This window comes from Melozone crissalis, unplaced genomic scaffold (assembly GCF_028551555.1).
Source record: "Melozone crissalis strain CALT ecotype California unplaced genomic scaffold, PUWL_Pcris_2 ptg000029l_1, whole genome shotgun sequence".
In the NCBI taxonomy this organism is placed as follows: domain Eukaryota; kingdom Metazoa; phylum Chordata; class Aves; order Passeriformes; family Passerellidae; genus Melozone; species Melozone crissalis.
In genome coordinates this window covers 167219-186821 of record NW_026535807.1, presented here as the reverse complement: position 1 = coordinate 186821, position 19603 = coordinate 167219, and the positions used below count along the sequence as shown (strand labels likewise).

Below are 19603 nucleotides of genomic sequence, written 5' to 3'. Positions count from 1 at the left end.
ATAGCACTGTATCTTATTTTTTACAAAATATTTTCATGTTAATTTCCTGCTTCTAGCTGAAAGCTTCATACAACAGTCACTACATGTCAGCACCTAAATCTTCATAATATTGTCATTCTCTAGTGAGTTTTGTTTTTTTTCAGACCATGGTTAGAGATCTTGCTCTGTATTCAATGTTGTCTTATTTTTCTTGTCAGTGCAAAATGTTTTCAAGGGGGGATAAACATTTACAGTGTATTGGTAGCAAGGCCATGGCTCTACATGAAACAAAGTTAACCTTGCTGTTCATCCATTAATTAAAGAATACAAAAGTTTTCTTTTTCTCATTCTTGGTTTCTGTTTGCACATGACAATATATACTTAATGGAATGGTCAAAGTCAGATGTATGATCAAAAAAAACCAACCCCAAAATGAGCTTTTTATTTAGTGGTAGATGTGTATTTGTTTCTTTAAGTTTGTTTATCCTGGTGATAAACTGACCTACCTTACCATTTGGATATATATTATAGACCTTTAAAAAATATCGAAAATTCTAAAAAAATTGTTAGGGTCAAAAATTCAGATCTCCATTAAGTTCCTTGAAGAAAGGGAAAAATAAAAGCAATAAAAATTCCCACCAATATAATTTAATGTAAGTAAATTCTTGAGCATGTTATTTTTATGTAAAGATATATTTTAATCATAGATGTAATTCTGTTCCTCAGTTAAATATTATGACTGAGGACAAAATCACTGTATTGCAATGATTAGAACATCACTTCTCAATCTTCTTTATAAAAACTCCCACCCAAAACATAAAAAACCCCACCGCAACAACAATAACCAAAATAACAAAACCAAAAAAAACCCCACACCAAACCAAAACGACAAAAAAAATCCCACACAACAAAAAAAACCAAACCCAAACCAAACAAAAAACCCTACCCCCAAACTCCAGAGATCTATATCCTCAGCTGGTGTAAAACACCACATCAGTCTGACATAGGACAGGTGTGGCCACAGGAATTCCAAATTACTCCAGCAGAGCAGGTTCAGACAAGTGCATTTCAGTCCACCCAGCATATTTCAAATGCTGTGCTGGTCATGTGGATCAACTTTTGATGACATTTTTCATAACAAGAACAGCAGAAACAACAGGAGTTTTGAAAATAAAGATACAGTATTTAAATAGATGATAAAAATCTTAACACTACTAGGTAGATGTGTTAAATAAAAACTGTCTGTAGTTTAATAATAAATTAAAAATAACCTTTGGGTTTGAGTCTGAAGTATTTAGAGAGATATAATTCAGCATCTGGCTCTGTAGAGTTACTGGAGTGCATTTCAAAGTACTGCAGTGATATGAAACTAAACCTTTAATGTAAATTATATGGTGATTTGTGTAAAATTATAAATTGATAGTAAGTAACTATGTTGGATCACAGTGAAGTGTTGGTAGACCAGGTAAATTGTGTTTTTCCTTCATTTTCTGTGGAAGCAATTTAGAATACGCAGGGCATAATTTCATTCTGGTGCCTGTTAATGGACAATTAATAAATCAGGCCACAGAACTCCTTAGAAACATGAAGAAAATGAGGCTATAGTTCACTAAAAAAATGATAAAGTGCTTTAAATGATCATATGTTGTTTACTGCATTGTTTCTCATGTCACAGTAGACATCAAAACCAACACAATGAGATACAATAGTGCTCTGGAATAAGTAAAACTGAGTCTGTTACTTACTGTAGTCAATATTTCCAGGTCTTGATGTTAAACTTAGTTTTCTGTGGGATCAGAAGGGAAGCTTATAGTACAGGCTGAACTTGCACAGACATAAAGATCACCATAAATAATCTATTATCTTGATATTTTCATTTGCAACAATGTGTATGTAAGAAGGAAGAAAAAGAGCAAGTTGGAAACCGTTCAGATCCAGTGTGTGGGGCCAGCGAGCCTGAAATACATTGTTCAGTGTTGTAAGTCAGAAGATTGTTGCTGGAAATGTATAGAAATCTGAGAATTTATTCCAAGTTCATTGAGTGAAAGCTGCTATAATATGGATGCTTCTTCCATGGCTTCAATCCACCTAAAAAGTAGAGGAAAGAAAAATGGTACATACTACAAATTTTTTTTTTTTTTTTTTTGCATTTTAAGAAAAATAAGTACTTTAAGAACATAAAGCATTGAAGAAGACTATATTTTCCATCCCAGCTCTAATGAGGAACAATAGTTCTGTGATTAAAGTGGGGAGCAGAGTACTGGGACTCTTGCTTTCTAGTACAATCTTGATCAGTCATTTATTGTAAAATCTCAAAGTCAGTGCTGTCTTAGAATAGGAAAGATGAATATGGCAAAGTATGATTTAAAGCAACAAAATCTCCTATAAATACTAATTTCTTTTTCTGTGTGTCTTGGGGTGCTGGGTTTTTATTACAAATCTTGTGGCTACCTTATTATGTGAAAGCAGTAACATTAGAGTGGGAAATCCAAACAATTATTTGTGGATGAGAAAACTAAGAAATGGGTAAATTTAACATATAAATTGGAAGTTTTTCTACAGTAATCACTTTTGACAGACTTCTATCTATGACTCCTGAGGCTCAGTCTCTTCTTTACCTACAGAAGGGAGCAAATTCTCCTTCCTGAAGGAACTGAAAAGCACCAGGTAGATTTTTAATGTCAGTCAGGCCATGCAATCTGGCTTAATCAAAATTCTGAAAGCTGTTTTTTCATCTGTTACAAAGGCGTTCTGAAGTGAAGGAGGGAAAAATCCCCACATAAGTTCACTGGCTGATGTGGAAGTCTATCCCCATACCTATGTGCTGAATTGTTATCTTCTGCTCGGAAGCTATAAAAGAGGGTCTGCTTGTGGTAGAGATGAAAAACTGTATCCACGCTTCCTTCCTCCTTTTCTGGGGCAATGGTGAAACCCAACAAAGGCAAACTTTCTGTAGCAACTTTGTCCTGAAAGTGAAGAAGCGAACCAAAATGTAGAGAGAAGGCTTGTAACAGTTTGAGGGCTCTTTCTGAAAAGCAAATGATCCAACCCCTCTGTGACAGTTCTGCAAAAGCGGTAGTGTGGATATTCTGCTGGACACATGGCTTTTAACCCAAACAGGAGCAGTGCCTGTGTACTGCACATGTTTTATTGACTCTGAGTCTTGAACACTAGCTCTCAAAGTCCAGTTCTTCATGATCATCCATGTGGCCATGAAGGTCAAATTAGCCATTCATTTAATGGCTGCCTTTGACATTATGGTCCAGGAGACAAACTTGAGATTACTAAGAGTACAGCAGCAGTTCTGAAAGCCTGAGACTCACTTCCAGTTATGTTTATTTCAATATTTTTTATTTGCTGGCTGCAAGTAGTGGTTCTTTTGGTACCTTGTCATTTCTTTTCACAGCATGAGTGACTTTTTTAGAAATCTGCTCTTTCTCAAGCTGCACACATGCTTTCCAAAAGGCTGCTTGGAAATTCCCTAGTTAGTAATGCAATTAATCATTAATTTACTCCCATGAATTTAGCTTGGCAGACACAGCTTTGTACGAGTCAAAGAAAACCATAAGCCTTAATGAAATTGCAGTTAAGCTGCTACTGATAGCTGCAGTTTTTGGTCACTACGTTTAGGCAGATTATATGTGTATATTGCCTTTGTCTCTGCTTTTAGAAGGTAAATTGCAGCCTAGGAATGTAAAGTAACCCATTATTGCTTTTTTCCTATTGCTAAATGAGAAATAATCACTTTTAAGGTTAAAAGAGATAAGGCAATTGTGTTGGATACAGAATTTGATGCTAACAGTCTGAACTGCTGGCTTTGGCCATGAATCCTTTTGTGACTCAATCTCCTCATCTGTTTAAAGGGGATAACATTGCTTCATGTAACCAACACAGGGGTGGTGGCGATTCTGTTTAAATATCTGATGTTTGCAAAGTATTCTAAAGACTTAAAGTACCAAGTATTGCTTTGACAGGCTTTTGCATTCTATATCCTTTATTTGAGCAAAATAAATTTTTATGGTTTTTTGCTTATGAAATCTGTCAATTATAACCAAACTTTATATCACACTTCAAGTTCATCTGTATTACAGCTATTATATAATAAGGGATAAAATACATAAAAATTATCTAGCTGATACCCAGCCTCCTTGACTGTAAGGAAGGCCAACACAGAAGGCATTATTCTCACTTCTGCCTCCTGTCTTTCTCTGTTGGTGCTAGTTGGACAAGCATGTCTTATTTATATTTGCCAAAATACAAGATCCTCCTCCCCACCCAAAATGGATCATAGTACTCTCCCTCTACAAAAATATGTGACAGTTACTAAGTGCACCAGAGAATATGGAAGGATCTTGAAGTCTTTAGGTGTAAATATGTATGTTAAGGTTCCCAGTGGTTGACAATTTAAAATAGTATTAATAATAATAAATCAAATAATGAAGGGCAGCATGTGACAGGTCCAGGTAGGACTCAGGCCAAGTCAGTCTGTTAGCACCAGGTCTCAGTAGCAGGTAGTTGGAAGAACTACCATTTATACCTTTCCCATTTACTGGTCTCCAGCCTGTAGGAAGCAAAGAAGGAGTCTCAGATAGAAAACTATTTCAAGACAGATTACACAGTACCTCGTTTGCTAGGTAGGTGTAGAGAACTTTGCCTTTGATAACAAACCAGCGTTTCTTCCAGTGTCTTTTGCCTCCCTTACATCTGCTGAGGTAACCACTTATGGTAGCTCCCTCTCCTGAGGCTGCCACCTGGAGCACAGAAGGAGAAATCAGGATTTGTAACAGTAAAGTTTTTTCCCCTCTTGATTATGCATGTTTGCATCACACCAACCACTAAGTGAAACCTTAAAAGTATTGATACAGAAAAAATATAAGCATGCTATTATTGTTCTTTTTAACTGTTTGAATATTTATAGGCAAACTTAATTCTCAGTTACTCCAATGGAAAATATGCAGTTGAGTTATTATTGAGGTCAGTAAGATTACAATTGTTTTCTGGAAAGCCAAACTTGTCCCTTTTCCCACATCTGGTGGCTTTGGGGTGCTTTTCATATTTTAAAAGTACATGCTTCCAGAAGTGAATTAGAGTCTTGTAGCTGAACACTTTTAAGACGTAGGTATATATAGGGCCTTGTTATGTTTTTATATTAATTTTTGTCAATCACTTTGGTAATGACTTGGTTTCATTTTTGAAATAATATTTCTGAGAAGACTTGCTCCTCTTATAGAAATATTTTGAAGTCTGAAGGCTTAATGTTCTCAAAAATCCAGGTTTTGAGTAGATGGAACTATACACATGCACACATAGAATGCAGTGTACATCATTAGTTACAGCAGTAAACTATAGTAGTATTGGATTTGGAAACAAAGGACATAGATTCAAAAGCAGCTTTTGTAACACTGATACAAGAGATGACTGAGAATTAAAATAGCAGTGTTTTGCAGCAGAACAGAAATGTTCCCGGACATGGAGTAATGCTATTGTGAGATAGTTCATGTTAATAAAGATGTGCTGCTTCCCTGTGGATAAAAAGGTGATGCTTTTTTCCTCATGGGGTTGAAATTCTGCCTGCTAGTTCTTTTAGTACTCAATTTGTGTGTTTGTATTACGTGCTTGTATCTTTGGCATGGTTTCATGAACAAACCTCAAGAAATTTCAGTGTCTCGACTGCACAATGAGTTCAGCAAAATGTTTGCACCCTAGTCTCTTTAATACAATGATAAATGCCTGCAGAAATGGGAGTGCTTTACTGTACTCAAGTTCAGGGGGCAGTTTAGCTACCTAGAATCAATCATCAACATGATTGGCACCTTGTTCCTGGAAAGAATACTAACACAATTGGAGAGATCATGTCCCCATTGAAATTGGTGGAAATTTTGTTTACATTGGCGAAGTCAAGATTTTACCCATTTGATTTGAAATAGTTTTGTTTGAGCTGGAGGGGAAGTGCCTGGTGAAACATGCATGTTCTTGAATTGACTGCCAAGGACTACTCACTAAGTAAGTCTATTTCCTAAGTAAGTGTTATTTTATTTCTCTTGAAATCAAAGTAAGATTTCAGAAGTAAGGGCCTTCTTAAGAAAGGTAACTGATGACCAGTATATCGTGCTCTGTTGATCTGCCCTCTTGTTCTGTCTAGTACCTTGAAAGCATTTTAGTTTTTTCAAGACTTCATAGGCTGATGAGCAAATTAAAGTACCATACTCTCCCACTCTCTCAGTGGGCTCAAGACACTTCTGTGGTATCTCCAGAGCTCAGAGTATTTTTGTGAACACTACTGTGAAAAGCAAAAAAAAAAAGAAATTGCATGATGAAAGTAAACCAAGGCATGTGCTGAGCCCACTGCACACAATATAATTTAAAAACATAGCAGCTGAAATATGAGCACACACTTTTCTATAGTTCCTTGCCTTTCTCAGGCAGCTTGGTTCCTACCTCCATGAGAGCTGAAGGGATTTTCTTCTGTTTCTTAAAAGATGAATAATGAATATTGTGGAAAACAGAGGAGAAGGCACTGCTTGAACACCTAGATGAAGCTGGAGGGAAGCTCACACTTAGTGGTCGCTCTGCAAGATTAAGAAAATTCAGAAAGGGAAGGGGGAAATGGATAAGTTGGTATATATCAGGCTAGGGTAGAGACATGATGCACTAATATAAATAACTATGGAACATGCAATGTCTCCTTTACACACAGTTTTTACTTCAGCCTTTCTTTCAAATCACCTTTTTAAGTCTGATGAATGGGTTCCATGGCACCCTCAGTTAATGGTACTAACCTAAAGTTTCTTGAAAAGGCCTGCAAGAAAGCTGACAAAGCTCAAAACACAGCTTGTTTTCTTCTTGTTTAAAATGAGCATTAAGCAAATGGTTTTGATGTCTTTCTCCTTTATGTTCTGTAACACCTTTCCAGGATAGATTCACTAATACAACATTCTTTCTGTATGAACCATTCATTATATTTGAGTTGTACGTGGGAGACAGTTATTCTGTATCTAAAAATTTCCATTAGGCCCATGTGTCCGAGTTAATATCTTCATGATTTCACTTCTGGCAACACATTATTTGAAAGCTCTTAGTAAAGCAGAGAATTAGTTTAGCACAAATCTTAGTTACTGTTTCTGGACACACATTGGCTTGGGGATGCTTTTTTTGGCTGTTGTGACAGCATCTGTTGATGTGTTTTCTTGGCTAGCATGAATTTCTTTAATCAGAAGGGAAAAACGAAGCTTCATCTGTCCATGCCTTTTTTTCTGGCAATGTAGTAAGCTTACTGTTAGAGACTATCTACATGAGTAGTTGTGCAAGAAAATTATTTCCTGTTCACTCTCTGTTCATATATCTGTAACCCCTCTCCCCCTTTTGTCTTTTATTTGGATGTGTACTTAAATCAGAAGAGACTTATACAGTAGGATAATAATACAAAGTTCTAGATAGGCAGTAGCTCTTCTGCTTTGAATTCATACTTTCATCTATAGCTAGATAAACTTGCCTTGTAAAGCATCTCTTAGTGACTCTGCACTTAGCTTTAGTATTTCTTTTTGTAAAAGCAACCACATGGATGAGGACAGTGAAGAACCACAAAGACATGTTTTATTTTAATGGATAATTAATTGGAAATGACAGGGAATAGTTATCACCTATAATTACATCACAAAATAAAATAGTTCAGTTAGGAAGAACCTACAACAATCTAGTCCAATTGCTTGTCCAATTAAGGGTTGCCCAAATATTAAAACATGTTATTAAGGGCATTGTTTAAATGCCTCTTAAACACTGACAGGCAGGGGGTATAGACTACCCCTCTAGAAAGCCTGTTCCAATGTTTGACCACCCTCTGGTAAAATAAAGGTTTCCTCATATCAAGTCAGAGCCTTCCCTGCTGAAGTGCTGAACCTTTCTCATGTGTCTTGTCACGGGAGAAGAGATCAGCACCACTGTTTCCATGTCTCCTCCTCAGGAAGCTTCCGAGAGCACCTTCCAGACTCCTTATCTTCAAAGGAGGCAAACTCAGTACTCAGCTGCTCCTCGTAGGACATTGTTTTTATCATTATTCTGGTTTATCCAAAGGCTAAGGGAGGTCTCACAGAACTGGCTTATAATCATACAATCCCAGAATATTTTCAGTTGGAAGAGACCTTAAACTTCATCTTGTTCCATCCCCTGACATGGGCAGGGATGCCTTTCACTAGACCAGGTGGCTCCAAGGTCAGTCCAACCAGGCTTGGAACACTTCCAAGGGACAGGGCAGCTGCAGCTTCTCCAGGAATCCTGTGCCAGTGCCTCATCACCCTCTGAGCAAAGAATTTCTTCTGTGGAGCTAACCTAAGTTTCCTCTGTTCCAGTCTGAAAAAACAGTTTGCTAAACTTGATTTTATGGTTCATTAAGCAGTTTTAGCTGCTCTAGAGCCTGGCTTTCCCAGAACCTCAGTACACATGCCTCAAACTTGAGATGAGGAGTACTATTTAACAAAACACAATTTAGAAGGCAGGTCCTAAATCATCCCCATTATACAAGTAGGAAATAGATTTGTCAGCTTTGTCAAGAATGAAGGAATCTTACCTCTTTTCTTAAGTTCCACATAGCAGCTATCACAGACTTTGGCTACTTGATCTTTGAGGTACTTCATAGGGTACTTGTTTCTTGAACAATTTCGACATACAATCTGTTTCAGCAAGAGGAGAGGCACATAAATACAATATAAGTTTATAGATATGCACATACAAAACAAATCCCCTGAGCTGGCTGGGAGAGGAAGTCGGATAGTGGACCAGACATGACTCTCTCCTGAATCTGTGGCAGTCGGGAAACGCCTGCTGATTGAAATGTGATTGCTGTAGCTTTACACTGTTGCAAGCCAAGCAGAATTGGTCACTGTATTTGGTTGCACACCATTGCTGTGTCCTTCTCTCCAGGAATTTACACCTTCCCACCACTGAATCACAGAAAGACCGCTTTAATATGACTTCTGTTTTCGTAGCTTTGTAAGTAACATTGTTTTCTTAAACAAGTTTGTGTGCTCCTCCAAACCCTGTGTATGTACAGATTGATTTTCTCAGTGGAATTAGGAAAAAAAGATTAAGTTAAACGCTTTTTTATCCTATCAAAAATTGCTGTTGGTTTTATTAAAATAAATTTTAAAATCAGGTTAAAAGACAGCAGTGGTTTAAAACAGGACTGCAGTTTTATGTATACAGGCAAATCTCTTTAGTCAGAGGTCTAGGGATAAAACCAGGAAAGCTTATAGATCCCCTGAGCTTTAGGGCAAAAGGCAACAGCTCTTTGGAGCACAGAGGAAACGGTCCCTTTAAGTCACCGATCGAACCATGCTCTGCTGCTGAGTTTCTTCACTTTCCTTGGAAGATCATTTTGCCAGCTGTTATTAGGGACACGACATGGAGTAGTTGTGCTACTGCTCTGGTCCAGAACAGAGCCTTTATTTTTAGTCTATTTCTTCATTGTCTCTAGAGCTAGCTGTGTGTTAGATAAAAGGGCTGCACTCAAAAACAATTATCCTGTCAGCCTTTAACAACTAGCCTTTAGGAGGTAATTTGACCGTAAGGAAAAGTTACTGTTATTCCTTCTAGTAACAGTAGAAACCCAGCTAGGTAATTTAGCAAAGCGCTCACTGGTTCTGTTAGAAGTCGAATTGTCATTTTGATGTTGCTACAAATTTTCAGGTTACAGCAGCGGCCGCCAGTGCCCTAGAGGTGTGAATAAAACCCCCTTGAGAAGCTGGCACAGCTCTTACCTTCCCGCAGGCATGGCAATGATGTCGCCTCAAAGTGAGGGTAAAGTCACAGCCACAGTTCATGCACATCATGACATGGGACACGGGCACCAGTGTAGGAGGCCTCTCACCCAAGGGTATTCCAAGCCTTTCCCTTAGCTTAAAATCAAAGAAGAATAAATGAAGAAGCATCCACACTTCCTAAGTCCACTTAGTCAGCCCTGTTGCATTACATACAATTCTCTCATTTCAGTCTACCTTCACCTACTAAGATCCCCAAATTTTCTCATTCTTAATGCACTTCTATAAGTGGCATACAGCTGCTTCAGCATTGAAAGACTAGCACACGCTGCTGTTAAAGCGAGTCACAAAAAGTAAAAATCCACATAAATCTATTTTTGGTCAGGCCCTAACACTCTTCCACATCAGAAAAGTATCTGACTAATTGCATATGAAAATTGCAGGTAGGAACATGACTTAAAAACATCTTTTTGTTAGCAGCTTTTGAAATGATATCCAAAAAAAGGTCTACAACCTTAAATTGGAAAAGCCCCTGAGCTCATTGTCATTACACCTTGGGACAGCTGTGTGATAAGGGAAGGGAGGATAAAGAAAACAGTAGAGGCAAAGATGAATTTACCCCACTCCAAATCTGATCCATGCTTTCTGGTTGATCTCAATATGTGTAAGCAGTTTTAGAAAATGTATTTACTGTTCCTAGTTCTTGAAATGCATCACATGGCAGTGATGTTCAGGTGCCTTTGCTCCAAGCCCAGGGAGCCACGATCAGTGTGGAACTAAATGCAAGCTAACAAGGTGTGCTACTTCAGGTTCAGCACCAAACTATTATGAATGCCCCATTGTGATTTCACAACTGCTCAGCATTTTGCACAAGTAGGACAAATTTTGTGCTTTTGAAGGATTGTTTCCTGTATGGAAATCAGGCTTCTGCCGACACACAGGATCTAAACACAGACAAATCAAATTCCTCCAAGTTTCTCCATGCGCGCATTCAAACTTATACGAGAGGCAGAGATGCAAAATAAATTATTGTTTCATTTGTTGAAAAAGGATTTGGTTTAGATTAAACTGACTAATTTCAAATGTTTTTTCTGTTAAATATTTGAAAGTAGATTCAAATACAGGCCAGAAAAACAAGTCCGATTTGTTTTTGAATTAATTTTTTACTTTCTGATGTCTTAAAAAAATAATTCATAGAATGGTTGAATTTGGAAAGGAACTCTGAAGGTCACCTGGTTCAACCACTCTGCTCAGGCAAAGCCACATAGTGGCAGTTGGCAAGAACTGTGTATGGGTGTCTTCTGAACATCTCCAAGGGTGGAGACTCCACAACCTCCTCAGGCAACCCTGGGTGCCAATGCTCAGTTGCCCTCAGGGTGAAAAAGTGTTTGCTGCTGTTTAAAGAAATTTCCTGTGTTTCAGTTTGTGGCCACTGCCTCTAGTCCTGTTACTGGACACCACTGAGAAGAGCCCGGCTTCTTATTCTTTGTTCCCTCCAGGTATTCATACAGTAGATGATCCCTGAGCCTTCTCTTCTCCTGGCTGAACAGTCCCAGCTTTCTCAGCCTTTTCTCCTATCTGAGGTGCTCCAGTCCCTTATCAGCTTTGCTGCACTTTCTTGACTCTTCCCAAGGTTTCCATATGTCATACTGAAGAGCCCAGCATTGGACACAGCACTCCAGATGTGGCCTCAACAGCACTCTTCTGTATTTAGTAAAACTGGGGCTCTATGTAATCTAAAATAGCTTTTTAAATTTTTATCAGATGCAGGTTTTGCCTCCTTAACTGGGAGTAGAATAACTGAAAATAATGAGATAATAATATGCATAATTGCACTGATATAATTTCAATATTGCTGGTGGGGTTTGCACTGATAGTGACTTTATTGTGTATATGATATTAGTGTAATTAATGGGTAGGGTTTTTTTTAATCTGTGAAGTTTGTAGCTATTTTTAATAGATCCAAAATAACTACTTGTTTGTTGTTAGGACAAAACAATCTTCCTCCAGAAGAAAGAAGCAAAGGCCACAGAGTATGGCGTGTGATTAATATTTCAGAGGTGGCCCATGAGGTGTGATGAGTTTCACTGTTCAAGCTTGGTATGCTTATTTAAATGAAAATAGAATGTATGGCTACTAGGAACTCCATACTGTTCAACCCTCCTCCTTTCATGTCTCTGTCTTTCTCTCCCTTCCCTTTTCAAGCATTGAAAGTTTTGGCCTCCTTTTACCTCCACGCTACTGTGGAAAGTCGAAGTCTTGTGAGCTTTGCAGTCATCTGGGATGTGTTTGGTGATGCAGCTGTACCAGTCATCCCTTTCTGAGCAAGAGCTGGGGAATGAAATACAGCAGAGCAGTCAATGCCATGTACAGCAGGGACTGAAACAAACTGATCAGAGGAGAAAAGTTTCACTTCATGAATGTTTGCTTTTCCCCACAACTGCACTGAACTTGTAATTTTCTGACCAGGAACAAAATTGACTGTTGGACATATTCAGAGTGATAATTAGTGTAGCTCCATGCTTAGGACTGTGACTGAGAAGGAACCAAATACCCAGAAATTTTTTCAAAGTAGTCTCTGGCTTTGCTATAAGCTGCTCAATCCTGGATCACACAGGACAATATGAAGTGGCTCTTTTTGTCCTTGTCTGGCCTATCTTTTAGGGACTCTAGTGCATAGAGTGTTGGCATACAGGGGCTGCTCAAAACAAGCGTGTTTATGCCGATCTCTACAGTGGGCTGCTTAGGTGAATTGCATATCGGGAAATGCAGAAGTGTATTGCCCACGGTAGAGGTGTGAATGATTCATTTTCCTTTAGCTTCTTCACAGACAGCCTCCAGTCTCCTGGAACAGAAGAAGCCAGGATAGCAATTATTGAAGGAAGCTGGGTGTTCCCTGGAGCTGCAGTTACCCAGTGGAGGCCAGTCATTCTCCAGACTGGCCCCTAGATGCCCCCTGTGGACAAGGCAAACCAGCGAGCACTTCGCATTTGCCTGCTAGTCCAGCTATCCGCAAAAACCAGCAGGGTGGGTTCCTGTTATTTTACAGATGCATTTGCTGTGTTACAGCTGTGAGGTATCCTGCCTGTTTTAGCTGTTTTTTCTGCTGTGATTTCAAACTGTGCACTTCCTGTTCCTCTGAAACTCTGCACAGCTCTAGCGGTTTCTAGCCTGTCACTGGAGAGAATGCAACTCAGTATGGTCTCCCCTTTCCAGATCATACCAGCCACTCACATTAAAGCTACCCACTAGCCTTTGTTGTAAAAACTAGCAGTGGTATTGCCAGCTGCTGTTCAGCTGTGATTTCCTCACACTGTCCTCATGAAGACCACCAAACATGACATCTGAGAACAACTTGTGTTTATGGTCTTAAAAAATAAAAAAAAAAAAAAAAAAAAAAGGAGCACAAAAAGAGAGGATGTGCCAGATTTTCAGATTTTCTTGATGATCTTTGACTTGGCATCCCTCTGCACTATAAGCACAAGCCCTTGTCTGACAAACATCAGCCTGTGCAAAATTCAACAAGCCTGGAGCAGAAACTCTGAGCTAGTGTATGTACTACAAATGGGGTAGCTTCTTCTGGAAGCGAAGGAGCTAAGTTACAGGAGATCACCTCTGTCAAGAGTCACACTACTAGTCACAGAATCCCAGAATGGTTTGGGTTGGAAGAGACCTTAAAGATCATCTCATGCCATGGGCCTGCCATGGGTGGGGACACCCTTCCCTAGACCAGGTTGCTCAGAGCTCTATTTAGCCTAGTCACTCCTTATTACTACCAAAGTTACCACCTGTCTAACTACCCTTTCTAAGAAATCTGAAGATGTCTGTATCTTCCAGACAAATCATGTTCACTGCCTAGAAAACACTAAAAGAAGTCCTGATTTTCCTGATTTAAACATTTGTCTTGCTAATTCTTTAATGGAAATTCTCTTCACTTGAGAAATAATATATGATTAAAAAACCCAAAAGAAACACAAAGGAAATCATGGCCCATATAGTGGTGGAAATTAAAGCCACTTTAGGAAAAACAGGTAAGAAGGACAACATAGCAAAAGTCTGTATCTAATTGGCTCCTTAAGCCTCTTTTCCACTCAATTAAAAATATCTAGGAAGTAATTAGCAATTTTTAGTGACTAGATGTGGGAATAACACCCATATGCTGATAAGTAAAATCAATTATGTCAATTTGCATAGGCTTGTTCTTAATTAGATATTTGACTGGTTGCATGAAAGCTCAGCAGAGTTTTTGCTGAACCTCTGACACTCAGAAGCTCAGCCCTTAATCCACCATTGCCGCATTTGGTCCTTGTAGGATTTTTGGGATGCATCTTCTGTGCTGAGCTATCGGTTATCCATGTCAGCTCATATATTCATCATTAAGCAAGCAGAAAGAGGGGGTCAAGTTGCCACTGCATTTCACTAGACAGCAGGGGACATCCACAGAACAAAGAAATTGGACCAGGATGGGATTTTGTCAGAGCGCTACCACTATCACTTTAAATTAGCCTTGCAGGAGGTAATATTGACTGTGTTATCCTAATATCTTCTCTGGTATTTTATATAAGCACCACAGAGTTATACCTGTGTCCAAGATTAATATTTTTGAAATGTAAATAAACATATAAGAGCATATGAGCCTTTTCCATAAAGATGTTGTGCTCAAATCTGTTAGTAGCTCCCTGCTAAACCAATAACATGGCTCTTCAGGTGAATGAACCATTTTCAGCAGGAAATGCTAAGACTTTACAGTACTATCTGCTCATACAGCCATGCTGACTTCTGAGTTTTGGTCATCCTTGGTCTACAGCCTTTAGTCCTTGGCATTCATGTTGTATTTACTCAGTTCACTCACCTTGTCTCGTACAAATATAAAGGCTTTGAGGTTTTCACTTTATGTGTTAACCACTGGCCTATAGTGCAGCTTGCAGCCCCTCAGTGTGAGCAGTAAGATAGAGTCTTTAGAGATACTCGAAGCCTTCTGCACTTTTCTTCACGTCTTTGGTGCTTCTTTTGGTGAGTGTAACAGGCCAAGGATGTTGTGCAATGGAGTTAGGAGAGCGTGCTGGCTACTGGCTCACTGGTATCTCATTAACTCTGCCAGCCAGGTCAAAAAGGAGGAGGAATAATTGTTCTTGGGTGACTTTTGGCAGATTGGTCACAGAATGAGCAGCACAAGGAGACGGAAGGGGCTCTATCCCAGCCTCTGTCCTTCTGTTTTCAGAAGGATAATCTTAGTCTCAGATGCTGGTTCTATCTACAAACAAACGCAGCTCACAGTTGCCTCACATACTTTATTTATCCTAATTAAGCATGGACTTGATATGAGTACAAAAGGCAAAGAAGCAACCTAATAATGCAAGCAGTGCATCCCAATCTGCTCACTAGGGATGACAACCTCATTTGGTCTGGGGAAAGGGGACATGCAACAGAATTTCCCCTCTGCAACACAGAAGGACTGTACACATCTTGCTTTTATAATTGGCAGGTAATTCATTATTATATTTTGAGGATTGTGAAGAGTGTGGAGGTCTATGGAAATCTCAGATATGCCTGTAAAAGGAAATGGACCAAAAGGCTTTAACTGGTAGCTGAGCACTCCCCACAGACGATAAGTGCTCTGGGAAGGATGAGAGCTCCGAATGCTGATTCTGAGTAAGAAAGTGGCATCCCTGTCTTTTTCTGGCACTGTGTAATTTAGGAAGTTGCCTGTGTTTCTAGGCATTCTGTTGCATGCTGTAGTTGCAGACTGATGGTGGGAAAGTCAGTGCTTAAAAGCACTGAAGACCTTGTTATTTGGAAGAAATAATTTTAATACCCTCTGCCATGGACATTTGGGAACAGTACCTTGCTGACAGGGTCAGGCAATGGTCATCATATTCAATCTTCAGGATGTTTTGGGCTTTCTCTATCACTGGGCGACTGACCTAGAAACAAATGCCATGAACATGAATGTGGACATGAGTTAAACTGTCTATAATCAATACGCCACACAAGTTTCAATGCATATGACCTCTTATATCCCTACCATCTGTTTCATATTTCAATGCAAAAAGATGGGCATTAGGGTTTTTTGTATTGCTGTTGTAATGAGGTATGATCTCTATTTCAACATGATGGTGTGCTGAAGGGAAAAAGAAACCATAATCCAGCCTATAAGGATGAAGTATCTATGAGGGTTCAGTTTTAATATGACAAACTTAGGAGATGTTTAGTCTGCCAAGTGTCAGAGCATTTTGGTCTATGCTTGTAATGAATAGAAATCACTTTTTTTCTGATGTGTGGGCATTATACAGTGAAGCACTTCAGCGAATGCCTGCCTGCAACAAGGCTCTGTAACAGCAAAAAAAACCAAAAACAAAAATAAAAAAAAGCCCACTTAAAAGCTACAGCTCAGCTAAAATTTTTTCCCTACCATGAAGTATATTAGTAGCCTGCTAATAGCAACAGCCAGTGAGGAGAAACATAGGTTCATAGTTTCATACATTTTTATTAACAAGCACCATTATGTTACTCACTCAAGATTTCAAATGTATCTCAGTAAGAACTTACTCCACAACTCCTTTTCACTAAACAGTAGAATATTTTGGCAATTCCTAGGAATTTCTGGGATCCTTAAGTTAGTTTTAAACTCTCAGGTCCCTGGGGTGATCAACCCCTGCCAATTTTTCACAACACTTTAAACTTCCTATGTCATTCCACTGAAATTAATGATTAGTAATTCTCATCTTGTGTGTTTTCTAGATCATCAGACTCTTGACTTGTCACTTCAAACCTCTTTCACATAAAAACAACCTGGAATATTAGTTATAGAACAGTTATGAAGGTCCAATAGATCTCTTTGGCCCACTATTTCCTGTTGCATAGGTTCTGGTGCCAATGAATACTTAGGGAAAGAGTGTGAGGACAGCTTAATTGTGTTTGCAATTTATAAATTTATTGAAGAAGAAGCTGGTTTCGTATCACTACATGAAATTGTTCCCAATACACCTTTTCCCCATAAAATTGCCTAATTGTTTTTTGAACTATTAATGCTTTTGATGAAAACAGTTAAAAGGCACATGAAAACCAGCCATGTGTCAATTTTGAGTAGCAAGAGTTTAAAACCAGGCAGACTAAGCTCCAGTGAATATATTGAAAGGAAAAAGAATGCATTGGCTGGAGACAAAATAAGATAATAAATATTTTCTGTTTCATGTTTGGAGGGTAACTGATTTTGGCTTCTATTATTTATGCAGTCTCAATAAGGCTGTCATATTAAGTCACAGACTTAGAGATAGCATTTTTGCTTGTTTTCTACTGTTTTTCCTTCTGTCTCCTGTAAGAGACAAGGGAATGCTGTGATAACAGGTCTCTCCCCTCTTTCCCATTGCTTGATAGGAAACATAAACCAGCAAAGCACCAGCAAAGCACCCTATAAAACTTTAATTCAACCTTTTAATAGAGATGAAGTATTACCTTCATGCCTGATACAGCCCAAGTGTTTTTCAGTCGGTATTTGCCATCCTTCTGGGGATATGTATACAGCAGAACATCATTCATCTATATGAAAAGAAAGACAGAATCAATAATTTGCAATATGGCTTGCAGGCTTGCCTGCTTGCCCATTCTCCTGGGGGGTATACCGGAACAAGCTGTAATTTGATGAACTGCTGGAACTGTTACCTAACCCTAACCCTTTCCTAATATCCAGCCTAGCCCTCTCCTGACAGCTTCATGCTGTTCCCTTGGATCCTGTCAGAGAGCAGAGACTAGTGCTGCTCCTCTACTGCCCCTCCTGAGGGAGCTGCAGACCATGATCAGGTCTGACCTCAGTCTCCTCCGGGCTGAACAATTCAAGTGGCCTCAGCCACTCCTTGTATGGCTTCTCCTTCAGATCCTTACCCATCTGTGTGTTCCTCCTTTGGATGCTCTCTAACAGTTTTAGCTCCTTATGCTGTGGTGCCCAAAACTGCTCACAGAGCTCCAGGTGAGGCTGCCCCATTGCAGAGCAGAGCAGGACAATCCCCTCCCTTGCCCAGCTGGTGATGCTGACCCTGATGCGCCCCTGGACATGGCCGGTCCTCTTGGCTGCCAGGGCACTGCTGACTCATATTCCAGTTTTGCTGACCAGGACCCACAGGTCCCTCTTCACAGTGCTGTTCTCCAGCACCTCATTGCCTAGTCTACTCTAAAGGTTTTCCCCTCCCCAACACTAGTCCTTGTTAAACTTCATATGGTTGGCGATTGCTCATCTTTCTAATTCGTCCAGGTTTCTCTGCAAGGCCCCTCTGTCCCCGAGGAAGTTGACAGCTCCTCCCAGTTTAGAATGAATGGCAAACTTACTTCTTATCCCTTAGAGTCCTGCATCCCTGTTGTTCACGAAGATATTAAAGAGCACTGGCTCTAAAATGGTCCCTGCAGTACCTGGGCCCTAAACCCAAGGAAGTGAACTCCTGAGAGAGATTTTCAGGATCCTGACATAGTCTGCTATGAGGCTTCCTGAATAGCAAACTCAATTTTTTAAATGTATTTTAAAAGTTATATATCTCTTTAAAAACCTGCTTATTTTTTTATTACTCTTGATAAAGGATGACATTATGGTGTACATCATTAGCATGACGACCTTGCTTAATATCCCAAGATTTTACTAAATGTTACTTTGCTCTTAACTGCCCATTTTTTTTCCCCGTCCTTTTTTTCTCCCCTATTTAGCAGTAGGCTGTGATTTGGAGGTCTCACTAGCTACAATTTGACACGGTGAAATCATGACAAATATTTCAAAGCTTGTGAAGCAAGGCACACATATTCATGAAGAAAGAAAGGGTTTGCACTCACTGCTTTTTCCTTTGCAAAGACCTTAGTGATGGCCATATGAATGGTATGGACAGAATTAGTATTAGTACCAGTGGTTTCATGCATTCTCCTGCTTCAAATGTTCACTGTTCCCTCAAGCAGTGAAGACTAGCTGATGATAAAAGCTGATCTTGCAGCCTCTCAGAAATTTGCGCTAGAGGAGATGGACTGCTAGAACCCTCTGGGAAGATTGCCAGACTGCTCAGAGTTTGATATTGGACCACATACCCTTTTTCTGCACAGAGAAAGAAGGATATGTCTCATCCTTTGTTCCCTTTTTTCCAGTCACTGCTTTCCTTTCCTCCCACCTTCTTTTTGAAATTCTTTCTGTTGTGACAGTACCAAAAATGTTACAGTCAATGCAAGTTTTCTAACCTACAGTGTTCAAGTTGATTGATCCAAACAAATTTAAGCCCTGCTAAACTGCTGACATCCATACGTAATATACTCTCTTTCTAAAATCTTCTACTGTGTGTTTGGTTTTTCTGAATGTTTTAAAGGCTATCTAATTATGAACCCTGCCTTCTTCTATTCAAGTCAGAGTTAAACATGCCCTCAGTGTCAGTGGATCAGTCTGAATGTGTGCTGGAGCTGTGTTTTTCAAGCTGTGACTCCAAAAATCTCCTATACTTCAACCCTGCCAGATACAGCATTAAACAGTCTCCCATTTGATAGCAGCTTCCTGCAATCCATTTTCAAAACAAGTGGTCTTTGTAGAGAAATTCTTAGAAGGGTGAGATAAGAGACAGGCTCTGAGTTGCAAAGTCTTGTGGTGAGGGGCGACCTGCCAGTTTCAGCAGTCCATACTGTGCTGCACAGAGGCCACAACATCCTTGTAAACAGAGACTGGACTCAGGAAACAGACACACAGCAAAACTCACAAAACATCCTGCCAGGAAACACTAGATTCAACAATACCATCGCCTGCACAAAACAGCCAGCTCAAGTAACATTTTGATACACACAACATACACCTGCAGAAACATTTGAAATTTATCTTTACACTGTCATGCATATATGTGCTGTGCAGAGACATACAG

General features: G+C 39.4%; 1 protein-coding gene across 1 annotated transcript in view; it reads right to left on the bottom strand.

Moving 5' to 3' along the window:
* Positions 1 to 884: 884 nt before the first annotated feature.
* FGD5 (FYVE, RhoGEF and PH domain containing 5) overlaps positions 885 to 19603 on the bottom strand; it is a 75182-nt gene continuing 56463 nt past the window's right edge. Inside the window, exons 13-21 of the mRNA XM_054280907.1 lie at positions 17187 to 17270; positions 15576 to 15655; positions 11963 to 12062; positions 9732 to 9869; positions 8543 to 8645; positions 6418 to 6548; positions 4602 to 4730; positions 2797 to 2945; positions 885 to 2067 (exon numbers count right to left, since the gene is read on the bottom strand). Coding sequence (XP_054136882.1) covers positions 2031 to 2067; positions 2797 to 2945; positions 4602 to 4730; positions 6418 to 6548; positions 8543 to 8645; positions 9732 to 9869; positions 11963 to 12062; positions 15576 to 15655; positions 17187 to 17270 — 951 coding nt within the window. The 3' untranslated portion in view covers positions 885 to 2030. The remainder of the gene's footprint in view (positions 2068 to 2796; positions 2946 to 4601; positions 4731 to 6417; positions 6549 to 8542; positions 8646 to 9731; positions 9870 to 11962; positions 12063 to 15575; positions 15656 to 17186; positions 17271 to 19603) is intronic.